Source organism: Aplidium turbinatum, chromosome 4 (genome assembly GCF_918807975.1).
Source record: "Aplidium turbinatum chromosome 4, kaAplTurb1.1, whole genome shotgun sequence".
Classification (NCBI taxonomy): domain Eukaryota; kingdom Metazoa; phylum Chordata; class Ascidiacea; order Aplousobranchia; family Polyclinidae; genus Aplidium; species Aplidium turbinatum.
In genome coordinates, this window is record NC_137475.1 from 11,942,344 (window position 1) to 11,969,766 (window position 27,423).

At 39.0% G+C, this 27,423-nt stretch overlaps 1 protein-coding gene and 2 pseudogenes across 1 annotated transcript; all 3 read right to left on the minus strand.

Annotated features, from left to right (window-relative positions):
- Nucleotides 1–201: 201 nt before the first annotated feature.
- Nucleotides 202–17,515, minus strand: LOC145769519 (uncharacterized; annotated as a pseudogene).
- LOC145768225 (uncharacterized) lies at nucleotides 3,775–12,075 on the minus strand (annotated as a pseudogene).
- Nucleotides 17,516–22,127: 4,612 nt separating the features above from the next.
- Nucleotides 22,128–23,225, minus strand: LOC145768908 (uncharacterized). The gene is made up of 2 exons (XM_082580513.1): nucleotides 23,027–23,225; nucleotides 22,128–22,813 (listed from the first exon to the last, which is right to left on the minus strand). The coding sequence occupies exons 1-2, from the start codon at nucleotides 23,223–23,225 to the stop codon at nucleotides 22,128–22,130; spliced, it is 885 nt and encodes a 294-aa protein (XP_082436639.1).
- Nucleotides 23,226–27,423: the final 4,198 nt, after the last annotated feature.

The window sequence follows — 27,423 nt, forward strand, 5'->3', positions numbered from 1 at the left end:
AAAATGGCTCAAAAAATTTCGGTCATTGCTTGAAAAAATCGGTCAATGACCTTCAGATGACCGAAAAAATAGACCTAGATGTATGATACTGTTGGTACAAATAAAAACTAACATACTGCTTCACCATCACAGCAGAAAACCTTTGTGTATAGTCTAGGGTAGCTTGTTTAAATGGAGTCCTTAAGGGTATATACCGGCAACAAAATTATTCAGATTCTATTTGAATAATTTTCCCTTGTAAATCCCTGCTTTAAAGGTGAAACAACCTGTGGGTTTTGTAGTTTTTATATTGTGCTGAGATAATAACTTTTCACATATCAGATACATTTATCTTTGAAGATATTTCTTCCAACCTTGATCGACTTTCACTTTTGATTCCTTTGTCAGTTGATACTGTGCCCGATTATTCACTAAACAAGGAACCTCCACAGTGCACAAAATGTGCTGAAAGGGTATCCAACAAGAGTGTTTATTTAGGGGCCAGTAAAAAAAACTGTGATGGACCTTTTGGGTGCATGAACTCAAATAAGGCATCATTGTTTGGCTTATCTGCTTCTGTTACCATTCCAATATACCAGTTTTTGTCATAAACAGAGCATACAAATTTGTTTTGGATTTCAGTTTGAAGTAAGTGTTCTTGGTTTGAAGGTTCATTTAAATCAACTTCCAATGCATACTGCTCGTTTTGACTGATACGTTTTGCTCCTAGTTTGGTCAATGACAAGGGCCTGAAATGATGAAATGCTCGAGTACCTTTGACTGTGGCAGCGAGCTAAAATCGAGATTTCAAAAAAGATTTTGTATCATCCAATTCGTCTGTGAGCAAATTTATAAATTTAATTATTTCAAGATTTGGCACACAATAGGACATCATACCTTCCACATTTAAAATCTGATCGTTCAGAGGGCGTCTCAGACTTTCCATTGCTGTAGCTCGTTTCACAGTGCCACCAACCCCATCACATGGCGATTTACCATGGCTGGTGGCAAAAATGACCATGCAGCATCCACACCAAAGTCAGCTTTGTGCTTGCACAAATTGTAAAAAGATTTTCTGTTTTTGTACTACGCAGCACAACCATCGCTAAAATATTCAACATTTTCTAAGGTAGAAATTGTACTTTTGAGAACTTTAGTTGTTTCAAGCTGAATCAGATACACCGTGACTGCATCATGCAACAACTCTTCAGAGAAAAAGCTTAGACTAAAATGCAAAATTGCATTGCTTGTGGACTTGTAGTAGCAAACTACTGGGTGAACAGTGCAGCATTGGTGAGTCCAATGATACCCCTTGGCTTCATCTTGAATAGGGAAAGAATAATTTTCTGCAAAATCCATTAACACAAGAGCTGTTTGATGATCCATATCTTGTTTTCGGTTTTTCAAATACAAAGACTGTGAATGCGAAATGTGATGATGTGGTGCCAAATCTACAAGCTTTTTTAATATTAATTGAATAAATTCAGTTACTGATAAGGTTTGAGTTATAAAATCAGTTCGGTCAACTGACACCCATTGTTTGAAACAAATGAGTTCATCCACATCTTCAAATTTTGAGTTAAGCTATTCCTTAACTGGTTCAAATCCTGGACAGTTGGGGCAACGCTGTAACATGCAGTCTCTGTTTTCAATATTGCAGACTGCCAATTAAAGCAAATTTTTATAAGTTTCTTTAATGTGGGCAGCATGTAACAAAAGAACAACATTTTGATGTATGGTACAGACACATGCTGCATGTGTCCCAAATGCTCCTGCACTAACACATCATTTTGGTCTTTATTCACGAAATTTAGAGAATCCAATCTTTAGATCTGGGTTTCGCTGTTTAAACAGGGTATGCAATTCTTTCAGAGTACATAAAAGTAGACGTTTTTGCTAATACACATTCTTTTTAATACTAACTCGGTCTTTCATCCCTGGCATCATCTTGCTATGTTCGTTGTTCAAACGTATGTTAAACGTAAGCACTATCGTATGTTCAAACGATAGTGCTTGATGGATATAATAATTCTCCTCAGCTGACACCTTTAGTATGTAAATTAGCGAAAACCGTTTGATTTGATCAGTAACATCTGGAACCATGCATTCTTTACATTCACTACACTTTAGTATTTTGTTGATTGAATAACAACAGTACCCACTACCCAGCGACGTAGGTAATCACAGGTAAACAGTCTTCGGCAGAATTGAAGTCGTTTTCGTATATGATTACTTGCAACCCTGCAGAACTTGCCGGGGAAAACGTACAATGAAGCTGATCCCAGTTAATCGTGAAGTCTGTCAGGGAAATGTTTTCGTTTTTAACTTTTCGGTTGATTACGGAAAGGAGGCGTATCTTTTTCTCACATTCATATACTTTGTCTAAGAGCAGCATTGTAATTTCCACCTGACAGCTGTTGACACTCTTTTGACCGCACATTGTTGGAGCTCCATCAGTTGTCAGTCACACAAGTTTATCCCAAGGCATTCCCATCTCATTAACACATCTGCATACTTTATCAAAGAGATCTTTTCCGTAGTCGTGCCATGCATTGATCTTAATCCCAAAAGTTCCTCTGTTAAGCACAGGCTTGAATCGACTCCAAAACAAAAATTGACAGCTGTGTCACTGCTTTTACCAACGAGATATAACACAATGAGTGGAAACTCACTCTTCTCTTGGTGTTTTTCTTTTATCTCTCTCGTTTTTCTACGTCGTTCGTTTCATGGTTCACTGTTTGCACATGGAAGGCTACAGACTGCGACCGTACGGGTGTACGGTGTGCTAAGAATGCACTAAAGCAAGGCTAAAGTGACGGCGAATACCACGAAGCAATTGGACTGTTCCGACCATAGTATTATTGTTAGGTGGTTTAAAAGTTTATTTTCGTTACCGCTTGTCTTTTCAGATTATTGTGTGAAATTTTGAAGTAGGTTAATCAGGATGTTACAGGTCAATAAGCAGGGTAAATACATAGGCTCTTGCTAACAATAATATTAAATTAGTATAGGGTAGCAAAGGTCTACGAAATACGATACAAAACGACTGACTGTAGGCTATATGGTTATCAAAGTTTATCTTATCCAGCTATAAACAACCAACAGGGCTAGAAGAAGTTTGGCTTTTTATAACAGTGCAATGGAAAACAGTTCTGATAATTTAACCGTCGAGTATCTTGTGGAAATAATCGAAGATGAAGAATTTCAAAGTATTCCCATTTCAACGAGCGCGTTTACAATGCAACGTGAATTTGGGTAAGAAAGCGTTTCAAAGGACCTCGCACCTCTAATTAAATTGTGCAGTTGTGTGTTGAAAGCTGAATAAAATTGTTTGGATATATTATCCGGTATTTTTGCAGATGTCACTTATGTCCGAAAACTTACAAAACCAACGGGGGATTGCGTTTTCATGTCAAGTCAAAGCACGCTGGAAACACATGTAATAACACCAGAAAAGGTATGGTACTACAGTTCCGCATATTACCTGCCTGTAGACCGGCAAGACAACTTTATAGCCTGAATCGTCCATTTACACATTGTTTCTACGTCTGGCGACGACGGATCAACGTTAAAATCTGACTGCAGTCAGCCACTTGTGTGTAACAATTGCTGTGGTAGGCATATCCAGTCTGCCAAATTAAAACATATCACAAATATTGCATCTATTCAACACCTGCCTATGTCGAATCGACGTAAAAAGGGGAAATTGTTAGACCACATTCCAGACGTCAAAATAGCAAAATGAGGCCCCTAATTTCTTGAAACGGAGGCCCATACCATATATGTGGAGGAAGATTCCTAGAAACTTGTATTTGTTTGAACCACTCTACTGCACATGATACAACAATTTACGCATACCAGAGACAAAAATTACACATTAGTGAGAACTTGAGAAGTGCCCAACACCTTCTTCTTCGCTCTACGCAAAGGCTCGTGTGAAACTGGACCTTTTTGCCATTCAACAACATGATTGACATTGCTGCCTTTGCTTTGCTTAATCTGTTTAGCACTGTAAATTGCACTTTGATAGTGTTCATATGCATTTACATCAGGAGCTTCGTTGCTTCCGCCAGCTCTCCTCATCATACCAAAATATGCCTCTAGGGGATCTTGGTTGATTCGCCGTGACAGCACATAAGTGCCAGGAGGGCTATTTTCGAGCAAAATCTTAATCAACTCGGCCATGGCTTTTGATGACATAACCAATCCTTTGAACGTTTGGTAAGATAGGAATTTCTTTTCTCGTACAGCAGCAGTGTCTCCTACAATGCTTTGCTTCCACTGGTTCAGTTCAGCTACAAAGGTTGAAGATAGCCAAGTTAGACGTGGATCGTCTGTTGTACGATATGGCACCAACCTTTTATTGTATCCATATGCCACCCTGGTGTTCATTACATCGAACTACTGGTTCATCATGCCGGCGAACCAGGCACTTTGCTCCATTTCAGGACCACCTCGTTTTTGCATCAACTGGCTGACTGTTCCGGATAGAACTTGAGCTGCGTAGCAAACTCTCATTTTTGAGTAACTTTGTAAGTTAAAATGGGCGCTGGTCAGCTTGCAGCAACGCAGCTCGGTGATTTCATAGAGATCTGGAACTTTTACGAAATGCTCCCACAATATTTGCTTGCTGCCATACTGCAATAACCTGGGGCCACCAGGCCTGCTGGATGCGATGTTGTTTCGCGTAGTTTTCAGCAAGTGTGGAGGATCAGAAATAAAAAAAATGCAATATTCTGGATTATATATGTTGCGACATTTATATGGAACTTCTAAATTCAAGTTTTTCATCTGTTGGAACATTTTTCTGTTGACGCTCATTCCGTCAGCTATCACACATATAACTGTGAAGCCACATTCTCGCTGCAATGCAGCTATTGCTTCCCAAACTGCACTTGTCTGTTCATGTGCTGATATCGCTTTCGTTGTCAGAAACATAAGTGGACGGGAGAAGCCACTTAAAATTGAACGCACATAAAATTGAAGGCAATGTGTGGCAGCTTGAGGAGTGTCAGAGTGCTGTGTTCGATGTTCTCCGATGTCCACAAAACCTACAATTCTATCCTGGGAGACACTATATGCCAGGTTCTCCTTCACTGAAAAGTAAACACAAAAATTATGATATGCTTCACTTGAGCCATTCGTTCAGCCTGTCATGTTACAATGCGCAAAAATAAAAAAATTCTCTGATGCCTACGATGTTAGAGTGATCTCATGGTAATTTGGGGGTGCTGATTCCAAAAATGGCATCTGCTTAGCGATATTGGCTCTAGTTTTCAAGATATTCAGTGTTTTTAAAATTATATTTCTTGTTAAAAGCGTAAATTAATTTAAATTTGTTATGAGTAGTCATTTTCTATGTTCACATATTACTATTCAAAAATTATTTTATAACCTTTCATCTCATCAATGGATAATGCTAAAAAACGCTCGTGCTCTTTCATCTTGAGAACTCTCTCCGCAATTTCTGTTAACACTTCCTTTGAAAGACCTGGGGTGGTTTTGTAGACACTCCTGTCATGTTAAAACAAATTAACCAGGTTGGTATTGGGTGACTAAACCTATGAAATGTTACTAACTTATTGCAATACTTCGAAGTTGTTGGACACTAAATTAACTTACAAGACGTTCTATTTAACTGCGATGATTAATAATTTATAATTTTCACTTTGTCTTTTTTAAACAAACTCTTGATGTTGTCATCTTGTTTATATGACAACACTATCTTTTCCAGATTATCAGCCCATTCTTTCTTGTTTTCTTTACAATAATGCTTGCTAGGCACACTAAACAAGTGATGGCGTGGTGTGCCATTACTACATTGAGGCATACAGCATATTATCGGCATTACATCTCTGAGCTTGTGATTCTACCTATCAATTATTGCCTTTTCACTGTTTTATTTGTTACCTACTATTCTATACCTAAACATTAAATTGAGAGCCGCTCTGATATCAATCATTCATTAATCTGAGCGGGATATACATGCTATCATTATTATTATTATTATAATTTCACGATTCAACTAGCAACAGTGCAAGACTATAGCCTAAGGTTTTAAAAACATTGTAAGACTTACGACGCTAGTCTAGACGGCTTATTAGAAATTCAGGTCCTTCAAAATTGATTAAGTTGCTGACAGGCTAACAGTAGCCTGGCTGGGTTAAGTTTAGGGCTGCACTAGAGTTTAATTTTAGGCTTCTGACAATAACATAATGTTAAATAATAGGTTGAAAATAGCCTAACATGTGGATAGCACCTTACCCATGGTACAAAACTATATTACTAATTAGCCAAGCACCTTAGGCGGTGAGATGGCTCAGTGGTAGAGCTCAACGCACATAAAATCGAAGGAACATCCCATCTAAAACTCTTGTGATGTCCGTTTAATCTACTGCGCAAGTGTCTGTAGTGTAGCGTGACGGCCGACACGTAAAACGGAGCAAAAAGAGGAGTTTCCACTCATTGTGTTATATCTCGTTGCTTTTACTAGTAGAATCAACAGAACCAGTAGAATCAATTACCATCTAGAAACCCTGCTGAGTCTTTTCCTAGCACTTTTGGGCCATATACATTCCCAATACGAGATTTTAAAACTTTCCTGATTCTATCGTCTGAAAAGTCGATGAGAGCACGTCCAAAGTCCAAATATTAGCCGGGTATTGAAGGTCCCTTGAGGGTGAGCTTCTTCAATCTCCTCAATTTCTTTTATGCTTTCGGCAAACTGAAAGGCTTTTGCTTTGTCGCTACATGTGAAGTCGAAATATAATGTCGATTTTTGTAGGATTCCAATTATGTGAGCTGAGGAGAATTTTTATTTTTTTGATAATTTTATGGGCCATCTGTCTTGTTACTGGGGTTTTGAACTTCACTGTGACCTCCCTGTCTCGTTTGTATGATTTTATTTTTGGATACGATAAGACACATGGATATTGGATAAAACAATGAAAACTATTAATACTACAAAAAGTGCTCAATGCCAAGCAAAAAGGCAAAGCAGAGCGAATTAAATCAAATGTAGTTATTACTAGGCTTCAGATAGTAATAATATAGTAATAAGGCTTCAGATAGTAATAACTACATTTGATTGGATATTGGATATGTGTCATTGATTCAACGTCATCAGCTGTTAAATCAACAGAAAAATGGAGGCGGGTACAGGTACGTTGTCTGTCACTTTCAGGAAGCAAAGTTTATAAAAGCAATTATGCCTACAGGTAATCCCCTACACCTAAGCCCTATGGACGCATAAAGAGTGAAAGTTGTAGCAACAACTTGGCCTACTGTTATAACTTACTTTTGTTTAGAACTTTCACTACTGTTGTTATTTGCGCTTGCAGAGAGACCGCCTTCAATTCCGCTGATATTTAAGAACACATGCTTTTTCTTCAAGTGCTTCAAAAGACTGCCAGTACTGTTGCAATATCAGGCCTCGAAATATCCGGCGGTCATGGCGGACATGACCTCCGGAATGACCTCGAATGTCTGCCGAAGCCGGCTCATTGGTCGGTCATAAATGACCGCCGCAAAATTCTTGACAAAAATAGAGCTGATGCAGCAAAAATATATTTTAAATTTGAATTGTAACAATTGTTTGTTTAACGCGAACAAATACGGAGCTGAAGCAATAATAGTAGGGATGTGCCGATTACAGAATTTTTGCCGTTGCCGATTCTTAAATATTTGCCGATTCCGATTCTTTGGTTAAATGATTAAAGCTGCTTTTAGTTGGCGCTCTACAAGTGGTTGCGATTTTGATACAAGTTGCTGCCTTTGAAATGTCTAAAAGCGTTCACTTTGTCGCCTGCTCTGGACAGCGTGATTTTTTACGGTAGTTCTTCGCTTCTTGCGCGCTACAAAGTGGTGATAGACACGTTTTATTTGTTGCGGAAATCAGTGAAAAGAGAAAAATCGCCATTGCTCACAGAGTGCAAAATCAACGTAGCTTAATGCAGTGTGCAAAATATTATCTTGTGCGGTTTGCAGTATTTTTCTCGCAGAATTCAAGAAGGTGCCTGAAACAAGAAGATAAAAAGACTAGAGTGTAAAAGAAAATGAACGCAGCGGTATTGAATATACAAAAACCTTTAAAAAAGTAACACACCAGCCTTGCATTCAAAGTGCACCAATAGGCGAAAAAAGAAAAACATCTTGTGAAGAAATTAGTATTGTTTTCGAACGCAGAGTTGCAGCCAATCTTGTTGCTTAGCAAACACGTGAAGATTACCGGGTAGCTGGTTTGATTACGTTTGCGCAATCACACGATCGTTTGTTGAACGCATTAAGCGTAATAGGCCAATACTTGGAAGTTACTTCTCTCTGCTTAGTAAACTTTCAGTGACTACGAATTTTACAACGATTAAACAATAATTACAAAGAACATTTCCGCTTTTTAATATTCAAAATTAAAGGCACGTAAATTAAAATGCAATATCATCAACTTTTCTCCAGTTGCTGGAGTAAGTCTGTTCCGTTGAGGCGTAAAAATATTGCCACCTGTGCTAAAAATTCGTTCGCTTTCGATCGACGATGGTGGTGACGAAAGCAATTTATTTGCAATTTTGCTCAGCTCAGGAAACATAGAGAGAGAGAGAGATATTGCTTTTATTTGCCTTTCTAATACGACTCGATATAAAGAAACACAATTACATACAAATCAAAATATGGCAATAGAAAGGTCTGGCAGCACCGAACAACCTTGCGGTTAACCAGTCAAGGTGCTGCCTGTCATCAGTCATCTTACATTGCAGCATCAGACATTATAACTGTATCAATAAATCATAATGATGGATGGAACAGTAGCTTCAAAATCGAATTGAATATATAAGGTTTTGTAGAATATTGAATCAAGACCAGCTGGGAAAACATGAGCATATAATGAATCATATCGTTTTAGAACACAAATACGAGGTTACATGAGATAAAATAATTTAACTGAACGATTTTAACGATTTAATAAGAACTTAACAAGGTAATTTTATAAAGTTTTTTAAACAAAGCAAGGTGTTTGCTTTTAATACATTCATCCAATTCACTCCACAATTTAGTACCCCGATGTGTCAGAAGATTGTGTGCCACGGATTTGTTTATTTGTGGAAGAAAATACTTCATTTTATTTAGTTGTCGAGTGTTGTGCGAGTGAATATTATCAAGTTTTATAAAACGATCTTGCAATACAGGCGGTAGATTATTATTGGAAACTTTATGCATAAATTTTGCAATTTCGAGTTTGTAAATATCTTCACGTTGTAAAATATTCAAAGATTTGTATAAGCTAGTGACGTGACTGAATTTTGTACTTCTAGTGATTGCGCGAATAATATTATTGTGTCTTACGTCAACTTCCTTGATTAGTGTTTTACCTGCAGTACCCCATATAGTAATACCGTATTGAACACGACTATATACTAGACTATAATATAACATAAGCAATGTTTCCTCTAACACATAGTTACGAAGGCGATAAAAAATTCCGGAATATCGAGCCAACTGCAGCGACAAATGTTTAATGTGTGACGACCAGGTTAGATTTTCATCGACATGGATTCCCAGGTACTTAACTGTTTTCATTCTTTCAATCACTGTTTGGTTTATACACAACCTGAAATTAGTTTCAACAGTACGCTTTGGTACTTTGTTTATTAAAATGTAGCTTGTTTTAGAGTAGTTTAAAGAGAGTTTGTTTCTTCGTAGCCAAGCATCAATTTTTTGTAGTTCAGTATTGGTTTCTGTTTGTAAAGATTCCAAGTCTTCACCACGTAAAGCTAGATATGTGTCATCCGCAAAAAGCACGGTAGAAAATTTAGACATTAAAGGAAGATCGTTAATATACATTAGGAAGAGAAGGGGTCCCAATGTTGAACCCTGAGGGACTCCACAAAGGATTTTTTGCATGCTTGAAGCAGAATTAGACACTTTGGTATATTGGTATCGATTAGTAAGATAACTTTTCATCAGCTCAAGAGCAGTGCCACGTATTCCGTAGCAATGTTGAAGTTTATTTGTCAGTATGTTGTGGTCAACTGTATCAAATGCCTTTGACAAGTCAAGGAATATGCAACAGGTATAGAAATTTTTGTTCACATTGTTTAACAGATCGTCATACAGCGTGCTTATTGCCATTGCAGTGGATGTATTTTGACGAAATCCAAATTGTTGAGCACTCAAAAGGTGGAATTTTTCTAGATATGTGTAAATTCTAGTGTGAAGAAGCTTTTCAAATATTTTACTAAATGGAGATAGCAGTGATATTGGTCGATAGTTGGTGGAATTATGAGGATCACCTTTTTTATAAACCGGAATAACCTCAGCAATTTTTAAGGCATCAGGGAACACTCCAGTAGTGACGCACAAATTAAATAGTTTACTTAGGAAGAAAGAGATCACAGGGCTGGCATATTTTATAAATTTAGTTTCACAGTCAGATTTCCTTGTTGACTTTTTGTCTTTCAAATTAGAGATTAACTTATATATTTCTTCTGGACTTGCGGGATCAAGAAAAAGAGAGTTTTTGACACTGTCTGGAGACGAAGTTATATTACGCTGGTCTTTTGATTGTTTAATTGTTTTTGCCATGTTTGGCCCGATGTTAACAAAATAAATATTTAGTTCCTCTGCTATATCTTTTGGAGACGACAGAGGTTTGCCATTTGTAGTAATTACTTTAGAGGGCATTGTTGTTTTTTTCTTTTTGATACTGGATAATTCATAAATACTTTTCCATATTTTGTTGGAATCGTTTTTGTTTTCTGTTAGGGTGTTGTGATAATATTTACGTTTAGCAGCCTCGATAGTACGGTTTAGTAGATTACGGTAAGTTTTATATCGTTCATGCATTGCATGCTCAAATTTTTTATGTAGACGCTTAAACATGGAATTTTTCGTTTTAATTGATTTTAGCAGTCCCCGACTGATCCACGGTTTAAGCTTGAGGCGCTTTTCTTTACGGGTAGCTTTTCTGTAAGGGGCATGATTGTTTACTACTTCAGAGAAAATGCTTTCAAATTTATCAAAGCATTCATGCACTGAAAGATCGTTGAGATTATTATTATAATTGAGTTTACGGTCTAATTCGTCAATGTAAAGTTCAAGATTAAAGTTATGCATGTCACGAACATAGTATACATAGTCATTATTCATTGTTTTTATTGGAGTCTGTATCAGGGTAAATACAGGAAAATGATCAGAGAGATCACTCACAAGGATGCCACTTAACATCTGGTTGTTTATGTCTGACGTATAAATATGATCAAGTAATGTTTTAGAGTTCGGCGTTAATCTAGTAGGTTGATTAATAAGGCACTTGCAAGAGAAACTTAAAAGCATATTTGCATACCTGCGATACGAATCGTTTGATAATATTTGACACAAATCAATATTAAGATCACCTAATACATAAAATGGGCTTTTCTTACAAGTTAAAGTTTGAAAAATATCTGATAGAGCTTCACAAAAGTTGTCTACATCTTGCACAGTGTACACAGGGTGACGATAAGTTACACCAATCGTTACGTGGTTATTTCCCGTTTCTACGTTTACCCACAAACTTTCAGAGTTTGGTAAGTTTGGATCAATTTGTTTGCAAATTGAAAATTCAAGGGTGTCCTTAATGTACAAACCCACTCCACCAGCTTTGGTTGAACTATCAGAGTGGATAAAAGCGTAACCGCTGATTCCAATATTGGTGCAAATTTGATCTTTAGTTAGTTTCGTTTCGGTGATGGCAATGATATCAGGTTGTTGTTTGAATTCAGATAAGTAGTTAACCAGTTTATCAATATTTTTTTGTAGACTTCTAATATTGATGTGTAATAAAAATAAAGCATCGAATTTTTTTAGAACAAGGTTATTGTTTAATAAGTTGGTGTCCCAGTACTTGCTGTCATTGAAAAAAGCATCTAATTGCCCGAATTCGTTTGACGTATTGCCAGAGGAAGCAAGCGATGCGTTTAAATCGATTCTACATTCAGGATTAAGTGTGCCATCTTGACTTAGAGTTTCACACAAATCAAAGTTGTCGTTAGGATTGCAAATGAACGTGGCTGGTTGACTTGAACGCAAAAATTCAAGAGGATTATAATCAATCGAGCTAGACATGAGCAAGCAATTTCAGACGCATTCCTAGAACAACACATTAGTTCAGGGCTAGTCGCTTTCTATTTCGGTGTCAGAGGCAGTTTCCAATGAAGTATTTACGTTTAGTAGCAAAGGTTGATAATTTAGCTTATTAAAGTCAATGTCAATTCCAACCTTAAACAAATCATCATAACTATTAATATGCAGCCATTGTCCAGTACCTTCATCTTTTCCATCTTTTACCGGTCCTGCTTTTTTAGCCGATCTTTTCATACGAATTCTTCCATTGATGGTGTGCGCTAGAACAAATTTACCGTCGCAATGATTTTTTACATATGAAAGCAGTTTGGATTTTAAAGTGGTTAGGTCTTCTGTGATAAAGGCATTGTTGAAATCGTGGTTTGCCTTCAGGTTTTTCTTCGCTCTAATTATTTCATTCCGTTTTTTGCAGTTGGAGAAGCGAACGATGATCGCTCTAGGCTTGCCTCCTGAGCGCTGTTTCCCAAGGCGATGCGCTCGCTGAATTTCATTCTCGTTCAAACTAACGTGTAGTGTTTTTGCAATTTTTAATATTGTTTCTACTCCATCGTCACTGTTAGAATTGGTTTCAGTTACTCCATGGATTCGTAAGTTTTCACATAGTATTATTTGCTTTCCACCAAATCATTTCTCTTCTTGCTGCGCTAAAAATGTCTGCATTAAGGTATATTCTACAGAACAAAGAAAACTCCCTAATTTTGACGAATGTCGACTAGAGCTGGGACAGCATATGGCTGTAACATAGTCCGTTTCATGGGTTGAACAAACAATTAAGTGATTATTGCGCAAACGAGGTAATCTTTTTTCACGTGTTTACTAAGTGACAAGATTAATTCACTGCAATTCAGCGTCTGAAAAGATATAACTTGCAACTTCACAGGTTGTTTTCCATTGACGCCCTTTGTTTTTTTTCTAAAAGCGTTTTGAATCTTTCAGACAGTTGTTCTCATTTTCTTTGCAGTTTATACCCCCTCGCTTTTTCTCTGAACTTGCTTTTAGCGCCTCGCATACTGCAAGCTAATAACTATTACGTAATAATCCATTTCTCCTTTAACTTCTAACCGTTGTGTAATCATTCAACATTTATATTTTATCTGGTCTGACTTTCTCTTTGAACGTTTTTCGTCATTTCAAAGAAAGAAAGTATTTTGATCTCGTGCCTACTAAACAAGAGTTTACAAAATGGCGGACAATCGTCATAATTTAGAGTTTTAGACTACCGCTCTCCGAATGCTAGTTGACGCTGATGCGGTTGTTCAAAGAAGCCGTTCTTTGATCGGTATTTCCACGCGCTCGCGCTACTTTTGATTAGGAAACTTTGATAAAGAATCGGAAAGAATCGGCAATTTTTTCCGATGCCGATTCTCCAAAAATTGCCGATACCGATTAATCGGCACATCCTTAAATAATAGTACAGGCAATTGCTTTAAAGATCACATTAAAGTGGCCTGGTTAACGAGCTGATGTCAAAAGTAGCCATTTTTACATCATTTCAATGCCTTGCAATGTTGCCTTGAAATAAAGTTGTCTGAACTTTTCGGCAGGAATTGTATTATAATTTTAACAATTATGCGGATTATTGCGTTACATTGATCGTTTGTTAAAACGATACGTCACAGAGAAGCAAGTCTCAGCCGGGTTCCGCACGTGCTTAGGCGAATGTGGCGACCTTATTTACGCTGATTTCAATTGTGTTTATTGCGTCATTACACGACTGTCATTAACGCACTGATTTATTTGCAAGCAAACTGCTCCAGTACACTTCAGGGTCGGTTAATTAAGCCATCAACCATTGCAGAGTTATTCTGTTGTAGAAAATCTTCTTCTACAAACACGACTGCTGTGGTGTGATTTTGTGCAAAATCTACATGCAAAAAATATGTCCAGTTGAGATATTAAATGTCCGCTGAAAGGGCCAGTCTGGTAGGACATGCTTGACCGCCGGAAAAAAGTACAAATTTCGAGGCCTGAATATGATAAAATTGCCTTGCAATTGTGACAAACCACGCTATTCTTTTCATCATCTGGCTTAGAAAAATGTTCCCACACGCTGGAACTTCTTTTTTGCCCATGACCAGTCGACATGACACAGTGATAATAGATTACCTTAATCCTCTACAGTCTACTGCTCACTAGTTCACGAATCTCAAGCAAGTGGTGAGTGAATCAATGCGTACGCAAATGCACTGTACAGCACACGTAATGAATCACTCGTGGCCGCACACACAAATTATTCACTTGTACGAGAACGCACTGCGTGTCTGCAGTTCGGATAACTGCGTGAACCCTAGGAAGGAAGAAAAAAGGCGCTTTATGAACAAACAGTCCATGAAGAAAAAAGTTGGCGCACAAGACGGAAAATATCAACTTTACATTTGTTTAAGGGGGTAATGTGCCTTAATTTTGACATATTTCAATGGCATAATTTTGAGACTATAACAAAATGGACATTCGTTTGCTATGCATATTATTATAACACAAGGTAAGTACATTTGAAATATATCGTTCATAATCATTTGGTTGCCATGGTAACCAACGGGGGGGCCATAGTAACAAAAAACAATAACAAGCATAACTCAAAAAACAATTAAGCAAAATGCATCAAACTTGCAGAATATGTTCTATTGTTAATTGGGCACAAAATTATGTTTTTGTATTTAATTTTGGTTGCCATGGCAACTTAGCAACAGCCAATCAAATTATTTTTAGCAATATCTCCATTTTGCATAAATAATATAAAAAACGCTCTCATGATTTTGTAGATATAGTTGTTCTTAATATATATTCCCAATTTCACACCAATGTGATGTTTGGTCATGGAGTTATGCTTGTTCCCGTGGGGCCACATGCACCAAAACACTAATTGGAGATATTGGCCTCCAAAGTTTACAATTCAAAATAGCCAAAAGGTTAACACTTTTGAGAAACTATGTGAAGTATATACGACTGGAAATACATAACAAGTGAACATGCACAGTCAGCTTTTCTGTATAAACAAATTCAGTGCATTATGGGAAATTTTATTAAACTTTATTCTTTTTGAAAGGGGACAAATAACGATAAAACAACATGCAAAGTTAGCAACAAAATGCTAACCAAACACAATAATTCGGTTGTCAAAGTAAGAGTGGCTTTTGTAAAAATTGAATTTCAATGTCTTATAGGCCACATATTCCAAGTTTTATGGGTTTATTTTATAGAAGAAGACTTAACCTATCCAAAACCAACAAAAACAGAAAATTGAAAAAAAAATATTTTTTTAAAAATATTTGAGCATATTACCCCCTTAACGTCGCACACTGTTCATTTAACAGATTTATTTTCGAATCCTGATATCCATAAAGAAACTGCAAATGCGATTTGAATATACTGAAATTTGAATCTCTAAGATTCGATTTTTTATAGTGTGCAGCCCTACTTGCAAATGAAAAGAAACTGATTTCATGTCTTCAGACTTAATCACTTCAAAACGAATAGTTGAGAAAGTTTGGCAACAAAATCTGTTTATTGAAGTTACATTTGTGATTTGATCCAAAGAGCTTCGTCTCAAACTTTCATTAGCTGTTGCTTTTTTTACAGATCCCCCTATTCCATCACATGGGCCTTTGCCATGACTGGTTGCATGGAATGACCAGCTTACTTTCACATCAAAATCACTTTCATGATATAAAAGGTCGAGAAAAGACTTGAAGTTCTTATACTGTGCAGCACAGCCATCACTAAAATATTCAACATTAGCCAGTGTGTGGATTTTTGTTTTCAGATATGCTATGGTTTGTTTTTTAATGTAATACACCATTCGCACTTCATGAACCAGTATAACTGATAGAAAGCAAAGGGATTGTCGAAGTCGGTGTTTTTGTCATAGCAAAGTACTGGATGCACAGTTGCTTAGGCGTGTGTCCAGTGAAAGCCCTGGATTTCATTTTGCACATGAAAGGAGTAATTCTCTGAAAAGTCCATTGCAATCAAAACTTCACCTTCTTGCAAATTTTCTTTTCTGGACTTATAATAACTTGATTGTGCTTTGAACACATAACTATGTGGAAGAAGTAAGACCAGCTTCTCAATCAAGGTTTCTATGAAATCTGAAACACTCATGCTCATTGTAACAATTTCTGCTCTATTAACTGTCGTCCACTGTTTAAAAGTGATGTCTTCATCATGATTCTCAAACAGCGAGTTAAGGGGGCTTCTCAAAACTTCTAAAGATGGGCAATTGGACATTAGTCACACTTGAAAAACATGCATTCTTGTGAGGTAATATCACAGACCATTAAAGAAAGCAAATCTTTGTAAGATTCTGCCAAGTTTCCTGCCTCTATCAGTAACTTGGGATTCTCATGAATTAGACAAACACAAACTAAATGGGTTCCGGAAGCTCCTGCCAAAACGCACCATTTTGGCCTTAATGTGTAAAATTTTGGCAAACCAATCTTCATATCTGATTGTCTCATTTTAAACTCCTGATACAACTCATTTAGTGTCACCAAAACCAATTTTTTTTGTTCATAGCATTTTTCCCCACAGACACTTTATCCTTTTGACCTGGAAGTAACCTACTAAATTCATCATTTTCATAGAACTTCAACACAAAATCAATAATCTCTTGAGGGAAAGCCCTTTGTTGACGTGGTGGTGGTAGATCCATGAAGTTGATCAGTCTGGCAGTGTTTACCATTTGATGAATTTCAGCCATATCTTCAACAAACTTTTCTCTGGTTTGGAAATGTGGACAAATGGACAATAGCTGAATCTTCTTTGACCGAGTTGTGTCTGAATTTAAGCATAATAACTTTAGTTCATTTGCTCATAAATCTTGATTTTTTTTTTTAATTTTCTTTTCTTTATTTTTTCTTTCTTGCGCTCGGATAAACTATGCAAGCTTTTCAAAGGGGAGATATTGATGTCAACTGATAAGGTGTTCAGTGTGCTGATAAGAGCATTGGCTTTCGTACTAGTGGAGCTTTCTTCCAGCAAACTATTTTCAAAATCACTTGGTGTTGAGGATTGTTCATCGGTACTTTCCCTGCTATCTGCATTGTATCTTTTTCTAATTTTAAGGTTGCAGTTGTTACACAATGTTTTCCCAAGAATAAGTTGAATACCATTGATTTCAAAGCATGATTCTTTCAGAGAAATTGTAAAGCGTGGTTTCACTCGCTTTTTATGTTTGTTGAATGGGTTATGAGTTATGACAGTAAAATTGCTTGCATTCAAAATTTTTAAGAAACTTATCATTGTGGTTGGTACATATGCTAACACATTCAACTCCACATCGCTTTGTAGCAAGCTGCTTCTCGACATCCGAGAGCAAGGCAGAACCAGCATTTGTACAGCCTGTGATGCTACATTCTTCTTGAAAGTCCATAGTGTCTACCTGCCTGCTAAAGAATTTTACGTGCTGAACAATACCGATATACCATTCATCTCCATACCTGCTTGCAACATAACTCTGGATTGGAAAATCTGATACATCAAAGTTTGTCCTTCAAAGAATCTGTGACTGCCAGAAAAACTATCATCATCAGAAGTGCGTTTGAAGCATATTGTGCCAACTGCAGGGGATGAAAAAATGAAAACTTTATGTACCGGAGATGGTATTTTTGGTTTTGACACGCACACCTTTACATTGAAGCGACTCCTTCCACTTGTGTCACTTAACAAAACCAAATCATCTTCGTATAGTATCTCCATCAATGAATCTTCTCTTACACATTAAGTAATCACATCAATCACAATGGCAAAAATTAGAAGAGAGAGAACAGAACCCTGGTGTACACCCACCTTCACCAAATAGTCGTCTGAGAGGGCAGATCCAGCTCGAACTCTTGTTCTTGCACTGTCATACAGACTCATTATTGCTTGCACGAGTGCCTCTGGTATTTTTTTCTCATTGCCCATTTCATCATTCTTCTTGGAACTCATCAAATGCCTTTTTCCATGTCCACAAAGCACATGTATATACAAGTGCTTTCATAGGCGTCGATATAGGGTGGGCCGGGTGGGCGGCGCCCACCCTTTTGTGAAACGAGGGTAGGCAAAATATGTTTTGCCCACTCTGTTTTTATGACACTTATGAAGTGTTTGTTGCAATTATTTCCGTTTTTGTTAAACGCTGAATTATCCAACCAACAGCAGCGCAACTATGTTTTACGCTATGTCTACCCCTAGGTATCCGACAGAACAAAGCAATTCCACAACAACACTGCGTTGAAAAAAATGCGGTAAACACTGCATTGTTGTTGCTACGGCAACTGCCACCCACTGGCAATTCCTGGTGAGAGGAAGCCATGTTGGATCTTTTCTCCGAATGGTCTCTCATTCGTTACGTCACAATCAAACTTCAGTTCCGGGTCAGCGTAAGGAAATATGAATATGACATCATAATGAACATAACAATAAAATAACCGATACAAACTAAAGACTTACTGAAACAATCGCTTTCTACAAATCTTTCCTCACAAAGTTGTTGCTGGGCATAAATTGGGGCGATGTTGTCATTTCATTATTGAAAAGTTAAACATGAAGCAAAGTCAAACATTTAATTGCGCATTTATAAAACCAGCTTGCAAAAGGTGTCGAGATAATAACTCTGAAGAAGCCACGTCTAGCACGAATGAACGTAGAGATGATATTGATGAGAAAAGCAGTGCTTCAAGGATGGACAGTGGTAAAGTCAATGTCTCAGGCAATGCACCGGTAGTTGTAGAAGACAGCATAAGCCATGGATCTCTACCTGCTCCGTTTGGCGTTAGCATGCTGCTGGATCAGCTTGCCGGAAGGTCATGTGTTGCAAGAGAAGCTTTTTTCCGATTTCCAGTGGATGCGTCTTAACCATGATGGTACTTGTTATTGTAGTCATCTGTCCAAATATTTTGCGATAAATCCGAAGGTACCACTTTAAAGATAACAGGTCACGAGTCACGCGCTTGTTAGGTTGCAAAGGAAAACATAAAAGAAGTTTGTTTAGTTTAGCAGCCCTCATAAAATTGCAAGGCGCAAGAAAGCAAACATCAAACCTATTAAAGCTTAATTGCTGCAGCGACGCTAAACGCAGTCTTTGTGAGAAAGACTAACCATTGTGAATTTGTGAGTATACACATTCAATGAAATCTGTTTGAAAACTCTCGCCTACCCAGAATTCTTCTCTTCTAAGAAAAAATCGGCGCCAATGAGTGCTTTCCCTTGTCCCGATATTCCTTTTGTAACCTTCTCAAAATAGCATCTGTCGTTTCCTTCCCAGGCAATGTTGTATGTGTAGGAAATGTAATATACATGTTGACTGGTGTTTAGTTTTCAATAACAAATTGCCACTTTTTCAATTCAACATCTTTTTTAATCAGTATCACATTATATTTAATCGTAAACCGAATACTATTCAATTGGTAGTTCATGACATTATAAATTTTAATCAAATTCAAATTATTTAAATCAATGGCGTTTTACATTCTTACTATATAGTTTACTAATTGACTGAGATAACAATATTGTTAACATTAGCTTACCAAGTTACCAAAAGCAAATTATTATTAGTTTACATCAATCATGCTGCTCAAGTTCATATTATCATTCATAATCAAACTTAAATTATTCATTACTTTCATCAACAAGAAAATTGTTGTTTCGTGTCATATCTTTTCATTAGTCTTCTTGGTTTCTATTTTTGATGAATCATGCCATTACCTCCAGCAAAACCACAAACAGATGCACTTGCTTCAGTAACAACTTTAATATGCCTTTCCACAACTTGGTTATGGCAAGGATGATTCATACGAAGGTGCGTTCTCTTCATCAATGTCGCTACTAGATAAGCTTCTTAGAATGGGTGGTACTGTCCAGTGGCAAAGCCAAAAAAATTTTTTTTGGGGCAACTATTTAATGAGTTCAAGGAAACTACCAAGTGTTTGTTTCAAGACACCGCCACCTGATGTAAAAGCCTATAGATACAAAAACTTAGGATTAACTATTAGGCAAAGTAAGCTGCAAACTTTTGCAAATTAATTGGCTGTTCAATTCAGACGCAAAGTCCATAGGGTCATTCCATGTCAATTCAACAGATTTTGGAAAAGTGCAAGCTCGACCCTCTTCAATTTTCTTGAAATTTACACTAAATTTTCATATTGATGTATAATGAACAAAAAAAAAAGTCAGCTCATTATCCCAAGATGCTTAGAAATTACAGCCCTTCAAAGTCACATGGGTTCCTCAAAATGCTTTCGCATGTAATTTTTTTTCCATGTTTGGATTTCCACAACTTTTAATCTAAAGCATTTGGAAATTTGAAATTTGATATTCTGAGTAAGATGCAGTCCTACTTTTCATATCTACCATCAAAATTGCCAATTTCAAATTAGTTAATCTAAGAATGTTTCAAAAATTGAAATGTTTTACATTTGAAAAAGTTTTATCAATTTTTGATATCCGCTATCTCCCAAACCAGTAGTCACAGAACTACTATTTTGCATATTATTAATCTATACTAGTTGGTAATTAACCCCCGTGAGACTGACACAAAACAAATGTAAAATATTGAAGTTTGGAAGGTGCAAAGATAAAGCTCGAGCAAAAACTCAAAATGCGCTATCTTGTGGTAAATACTTAATCCAGTGCACAGTAGGGTGCATCGTCTCCCCCTTTTTTTTGAAACTGGTTTCGTAACATTGAGAAGTGTGTTCCACTTCAGGAAAAATTCAGCCAAAAAATTTTTTTTCGCTCAGGGACTCCCCCTTCCACTAGCGCCTGACCCCCCAAATTGCGGACAGAAAAATCGCCATAACTCCAAAACTAAAATACTTAGACATAAAGTGTTTGGTATTAAATTCATTGCAACTATACGATTTGATCTAAATTTGGTGAATAAAACATATTTTATAAAGAAACAATTTTTTTGCTATTCAGTAGACACTGTTCACTCGAATACATCTGTCGCCTTTCCGCTTATGGATGGGTTGGGGTCACCAGCTTAGCCCTTTGCTAAGCGCCACACGGTCTACGAAGCAACTGTGATGGAAGTCGCTTCGGCGACGCGACCGTGTAACTGTATAACAATAACTGTGTAGCCTACTTATTACCGTATTCACTGTTCACTGCGTCCAGTAGTTTATTCCACGTTACTGTACATCCAAAGGTTGAGGGTTGTATCTCCAATATATAATCATTACTTTGATACAAGATCCGAAATAAATCGATTATGCATTTAAACATATATCCAGTGCTTGACTGTAATAAGCGACCGTTAAGCAGACGTCCAAAACGAACTAACTTTCTTTTTCAAGTTTCAGAAATAAAAATGGCTTCTTACAAGAGAGGAGCGCATCTCTCATAACGAAGAAACAAACACTGCGCTCTCACTAAATCTAACGTCACATTCCAGAACTGTGGAAGAGAGGACCAATCACGTGCTACTACGAGCTTGTCTCCCCAGTGATGCACAAAACACATTATTATTTGGGTTCCATGGAGGGGAGTACCGCGACATAGCTCCCCCTCTAAGTGGGTACGAAGTTATGCGAACACACGACAAGAATACAAAACGAAATGACAAAATATTGGTAGTTCTGGGTGAATCGGCTGATGGTCGTTGTTACGGCATGAAGCAGGCGGAGAAGAATGATCGTTGTTCTTCTAGCATGACGGTCATTCCGAGTAGCGATCCGGATGTGATAAAAATCCCGCGGAACGGCCGCAGTATCGCGTGAGCGATCGACATGCAGAGTATCCCTGCTCGCGATGACATAATGTCCGTAATTGTCCAATCAGTCCTTAGATTTCTTCTGATCTTTCAAAGTTGTGTCACCCAGTCTACAGCAGTGTTCGAGGTGAATATCTACAAAGTATATACAGGGCAGTAAGAGTCCTTCATAAGGAAGGTGTCTAAAGTAAGTCAAAAATTTTGAATCACACTCATACTCAAAGATGTTCAAGACTCACCAGAGAAACGAAGGGACACGAACACAGAATCCCTAGACTCAAGGTAAGGTAAAAAAAAGGAACTGTGTACAGCAGAAAGGTACGGTAAAGGCAAGGGTTCATCACTTCCGGAAACGAGTAGGTAACCTGACTTCTCTGCCGGTACGTGTCACGTAGTGTGAAGCGGTCGATGAGACTGGGAGCTCATCGGAAACCCTAGGATCATCCTGGGAACGAACGTACTGCATAGAAGAAGTCGAAGAAGTTAAGAACGTATCGTCTCGAAACGGCAGTGACGTTTCGGCATGACTTGAAAAATCCTCATCAGGGGAAGTGTCCATATAAGCAGGTTTTAATCTGTCAATGGTAACTGTATCAGTGCGACCAGCGATGTCAACGGTAAAGTACTTCTCACAACGATCGATTACACGGTAAGGCCCGTCGTAAGGTGGACGTAACGATCCCTTCACTGCATCATGTCGTATAAAAACGTGTGAGCATGTGTCAAGGTCAGCGTCCATATAAACAGAGCGTTTGCCATGACGCGGGCGTATGTAAGGAAAATTGTTGACAAAATCACGTAACTGACGCACGTAGTGGGAATTGACAGGACCTACAACGGGGTCTGCAAAAAAATCACCTGGTAAACGAAGGGTGGTGCCAAGTGTGGCTTCAGCAGAAGAAAAACCAAGATCTTCCTTTATCACTGCACGAGTGCCCAGGAGTGCCAATCCGAGGTGGGAGAACCAGTTGTTTGGGTTGGATTGAGCTCTGATGGCAGTTTTGAGTGTGCGATGCACCCTTTCAACTAATCCGTTGCAAGCAGGGTGGTAAGCAGTAGTTGTACGATGATCACACCCAAGGTATTGTCATAGCTCTTTCCACAGGAGAGAGGTGAATTGTCGACCACGGTCAGTGACCATGGTGACAGGGGCGCCAAAGCGTGATACCCAACCCCAGAGAAAGGCATCAACACATGCACGTGCAGTAATGCTGGTCAACGGTAGGGCTTCGACCCAACGCGTGTGGCGGTCAATAACGGTGAGGAGATACGAATATCCGCTGGACTCAGGTAGTTCTCCAAAGATATCAACATGGACATTCGCAAAACGTTTGTCAGGAGTAGGAAAATGAGTTAGAGGCGCCGAGACGTGCCGTTGAATTTTGGCGCGTTGACAAGAGACACATGTCTTAACCCAAGCTTTAATGTCAGCCTTCATGTCAGGCCAAACGTAGCGTTGAGCAATAAGGCGTTGTGTTGATTTGATTCCTCCGTGGTTGAGGTTGTGCAGTTTGTCAAAAACTGTTTGGCGATACGTCGTCGGCAACAGGACTCTAAAGCGTCCAGTTGAGGTATCCCCCTCGATGGAGATGCCGTGTTCACTGTTCAGGTAGGAGTCGTTTTTCCAACGTAAGAGAGATAGGACTCATACGAAAGTCAGCTAAGGAGGTGTCATCGTGTTGAGCAATGGCCAGGTCACAAAAGTCGAAGTTGATACCATCTTCATAAATGGCATTGACTGCAGCGCGACTGAGACAGTCTGCGACCAAGTTTTCACTACCCTTTAAGTAGCGAACATCAGTGGAGAACTCACTGACGTAGGCCAAGTAACGTAACTGTCGTGCTGTGGCTTTCGCCATCGTTGCGCTGAAAGCTGCAGCTAGCGGACGGTGATCTGTAAAGATTGTGAAATCACGTGACTCAAGGAAGTAGGAGAAATGTCGGACGGCGAGGTACATGGCTGTAAGCTCCCTGTCAAAGACACTATACTTCTGTTGAGCTGTATTAAAGAAACGAGAAAAAAACATGAGCGGCTTGGCTTCGCCATCGATGAGTTGTTGAACAACAGCGCCAGCGGCAGTATCTGACGCGTCTGTGACTAGTTGGATGGGAGCACCATGAACGGGGTGAGAGAGTAACGTGACTTTCGCGAGGCTCTGTTTCGCAGTCTCAAAAGCATGCTTCATGATGTCAGTCCAGATCAGAGGTTTCTTTGACGACTTACCAGGCGGTAAGGAAGTGTACAGAGGTTGAAGGATTTCCGCACAGTGTGGTATGAACATGCGGTAGAAGTTGAGCATACCCAGGAAACATCGTAATTGTCTTACGGTGGTGGGTAGAGGAAAGTTCAGGATAGCTGAGACTTTGCCAGGAAGCGGCCGTATGCCGCTCGAGTCGAGCTGGTGTCCTAGGAACTTCAGTTCGGGTACCGCAAAGGAACATTTTTCCTTGTTGAGGATGAGACCGTAGTGGTCAAGACGTTTGAACACCTGAGATAGGTGGCGTTTGTGCTCCTCTAAGTTTCGAGAATGGACGAGGACGTCGTCAATGTAACAATAGACATAGGGAAGACCCCGCAGCACTTCATCCATGAAGCGCTGAAACGTCTGTGCGGCACCCGAGAGACCCATAGCTGTACGTTTGAAGTTGTAACTCCCCATTGGAGTCACAAGGGTCGTCTTGTGACGATCCTGTTTTGCTATGGGTATCTGGTGGTAGCTCTTCACGAGATCCAGGCTGGAGAAGATAGTGGATCCAGAGAGGTGGTCTACAAAGTCGTGAAGATAGGGTATGCGGTAGGAGTCTTTCGTGGTTTGTTTGTTGAGCAAGCGAAAATCACCCGTGATTCTGTACCGCCCATTTGGCTTGGGTACAAGGCAGGCCTCGAAATTCGTTTTTGTTGACGGCGGACAAACGTGTCCAGTCTGAGCAGCTATCTCGGCGGACAAACTAAGTCTCACGGCGGACACACCAGTTTTAGCGTCGATCGTCATGTTTAGTCACTTTATCTTGATAATTCATCGCCATTCGAAAACTATAGCTATGGTTTAGAAGGCTTTTTGAAATTTCAGCGAAGTCACTCTGAAAGGCTTTCATCAGACCAACGACGTGCGCTTGAAGAGTCAAAGCGCCGTGTAGATGCTTAAAGGGATACTAAAGGAAAAACCTGACTTGGCGATTGTACACGTTCTTTGTGTTTAACATGCTACCATAAAACGATTTTCAATAAAATTTTGTCCCATTGCGGTCTGATCAGCATTCCGAGCGTGTTGTCAGAGCTTTTAGAACGAGAATGGGCATAAGCAGCGAAGCGTGCGACTGTACAGTCTACGTCACTATCTTCTAGCAATCAGCTGATAGGGCAATCGTTTTTACTGCGGCGATTTAACTGTAGTAGTGTAGGCTATGTATGTATGTACATCAAAACATCAGATTTCAACATCAAAACATCAGACAGTTTGCTCAAAACATCAGATCTGATGTTAAAACATCAGATGTGGTAACGTGGCTTTTGTTATTACTGTCGATAGTGACGTGTTCTCGAGCAGTGTTTCCACTTTTTGGTCATTTTGAAAAAACTAAAAATAAATAAAACATTGGACTTTGGACCTTGCCAGTGCCATTGAAAACAATTTTTTTTTAAACGTAATTCCTGAACGTTCAGTTTATGCATTTTAATGCTTAATTCCCGTTTGAAAATTTCATTTAGTATGCCTTTAATACGCCGCACAACTGATTAACTTCCACCGAACGAGATCGTGTGGGTTCTTGCGTCACAATGTTCTGGGCACGAGTCGGAAAACTTCTACTATAACGCCACTATTTTCTGCTGTGCAAAGTTTAATTAGGCTTTTTTTCTTAAAGGTTTATTTTTGCTTGTCTTGTGAGCGAAAGTGAATTTTTCCTGGGCCTTTTCTTTCTTACTGTAATACCAAAACTTAACAAATTTTGCTGCATCTTGCTGCAATATAGCCTACTCGTATAATTTAATTTTGTAACCAACCTTGCCTTATCAATATTACTAAATCAAAGCCAGACATTGTGACGTAAAACTCGAACTAAGTTGTGCGTGATTAGTGAAAAAGTACTGGTATTCCCATCGATTCTTACCGAAGAATTCGCCTTTGTTACGCTGATCATTGTTATCAATTGTTGAAGCAATGTAAAAATCGAAAGTTTTCCTTCGTGAATGGAAGCTAAGAGATACAGTATTCACATTTTCTAGATGCGCGGGAAATTATATTCTCGCAACAAATGTTTGTTCTATGCAATGACGGTTTGAATCGCTATAGTTCCTGTGTTATTTCTCGGCGGACAAATATGACCGATCTAGATGGTACTTCCCGCGGACATCACATGCTGTGACGGCGGACATGTCCGCCGTGAATTTCGAGGCCTGCAAGGTGTACTGGTGTACCGTATGGAGAGTTCGCCGGTTTGCAGTTCCTTGCGGAGACCCTCCAGCTTTTCTGGAGATAGTCGTCGTGCCCGTTGGCACACAGGTGGACCATTGGTAGGAATATAGTGTTCCGTTGTGTGGCGAACTGGACGGTTGAAGTTCTCCAGCTCAAAAACAGAAGGAAACTCTTCCTCTAGGAAAGCTAGTTCAGCAGGAATCTGTGCCGTGCTCGCAGAAGGTGAACAGGCATCAGAATAGAGTTGAACTTCAGAAGCATCAGTAGGTGAAGTAGACAAATCCGTATCAGGAGCAAAGTCAGTACTCGATACACAGGGATCGGCTGGGGTCGTCTGTAGGAGACGGCCGTTAACAACGTCAGGTGTTAAACAAAAATGGCGTAAGAAATCCAGTCCAAGAATGGGAAAATCTACGTCTGCAACGCGGAACGTCCACTCAAATGTGCGGTCAAAACCAAGCGACAAAGTCAATGGTCTTTCGCCAAAAATGTTAACCGCAGTGTGATTAGCTGCGCGTAGACTGGATTGCGGTTCGGAAACGTCGGTATAACAACGAAAAGGTCGATCCTGTATCAACACAAAAGTTAATGTCAGTAAGAGTGTCAAGAATCATGAAAAGAGCGGAATGTGTCGTAGGTCCTGCGGAGCCGAGGCTGCCCACTCGTCCATCCCTCGGCGTTATTCGTTTTTTGGCTTGCCTCTTGGGACCCAAGAGCAAGGTTTTTCACAGCGATGTGCCTTATAACCATATGTGAGGTGGTAATAGCATAAAACACGCCTTGAGTCATTGGACCTCGGTTTGGGTTTGAAGTCGGTGGAGTCCGTAATTTTCGGAGTAGAGGTACTCGGCTCCGAGCGCCTAAAATTCGCAGGCGAGCTCAGTGTAGACATCGAAGTTGTACATGAACGAGAGTCAGAAGAAGCAGTAATGGAGGTTTGGAGCTCCTCCAGGCGGTCCGCGAGTGAAGAAATGCGGTTCTCCAAGTGGAAGTTAATTTCTGGCTGTTTATTGGTATCTTGCGTGGGAGCAGAATTAGATGGCTCTCCCGCAGCAATGATGTCATCTGCTCGTTCGGCGAGCGTTTGAAGATCGTCACCCTTACAGATGGTTAAAAGTTGTCGCACTCCAGGAGGAAGACGGTCAAGAAAAACTATGCGAAGGAGAGGAAAAAAATTCTCAGGAACACGACCGTTTATAGCAACTAACTGACGTAAACGCT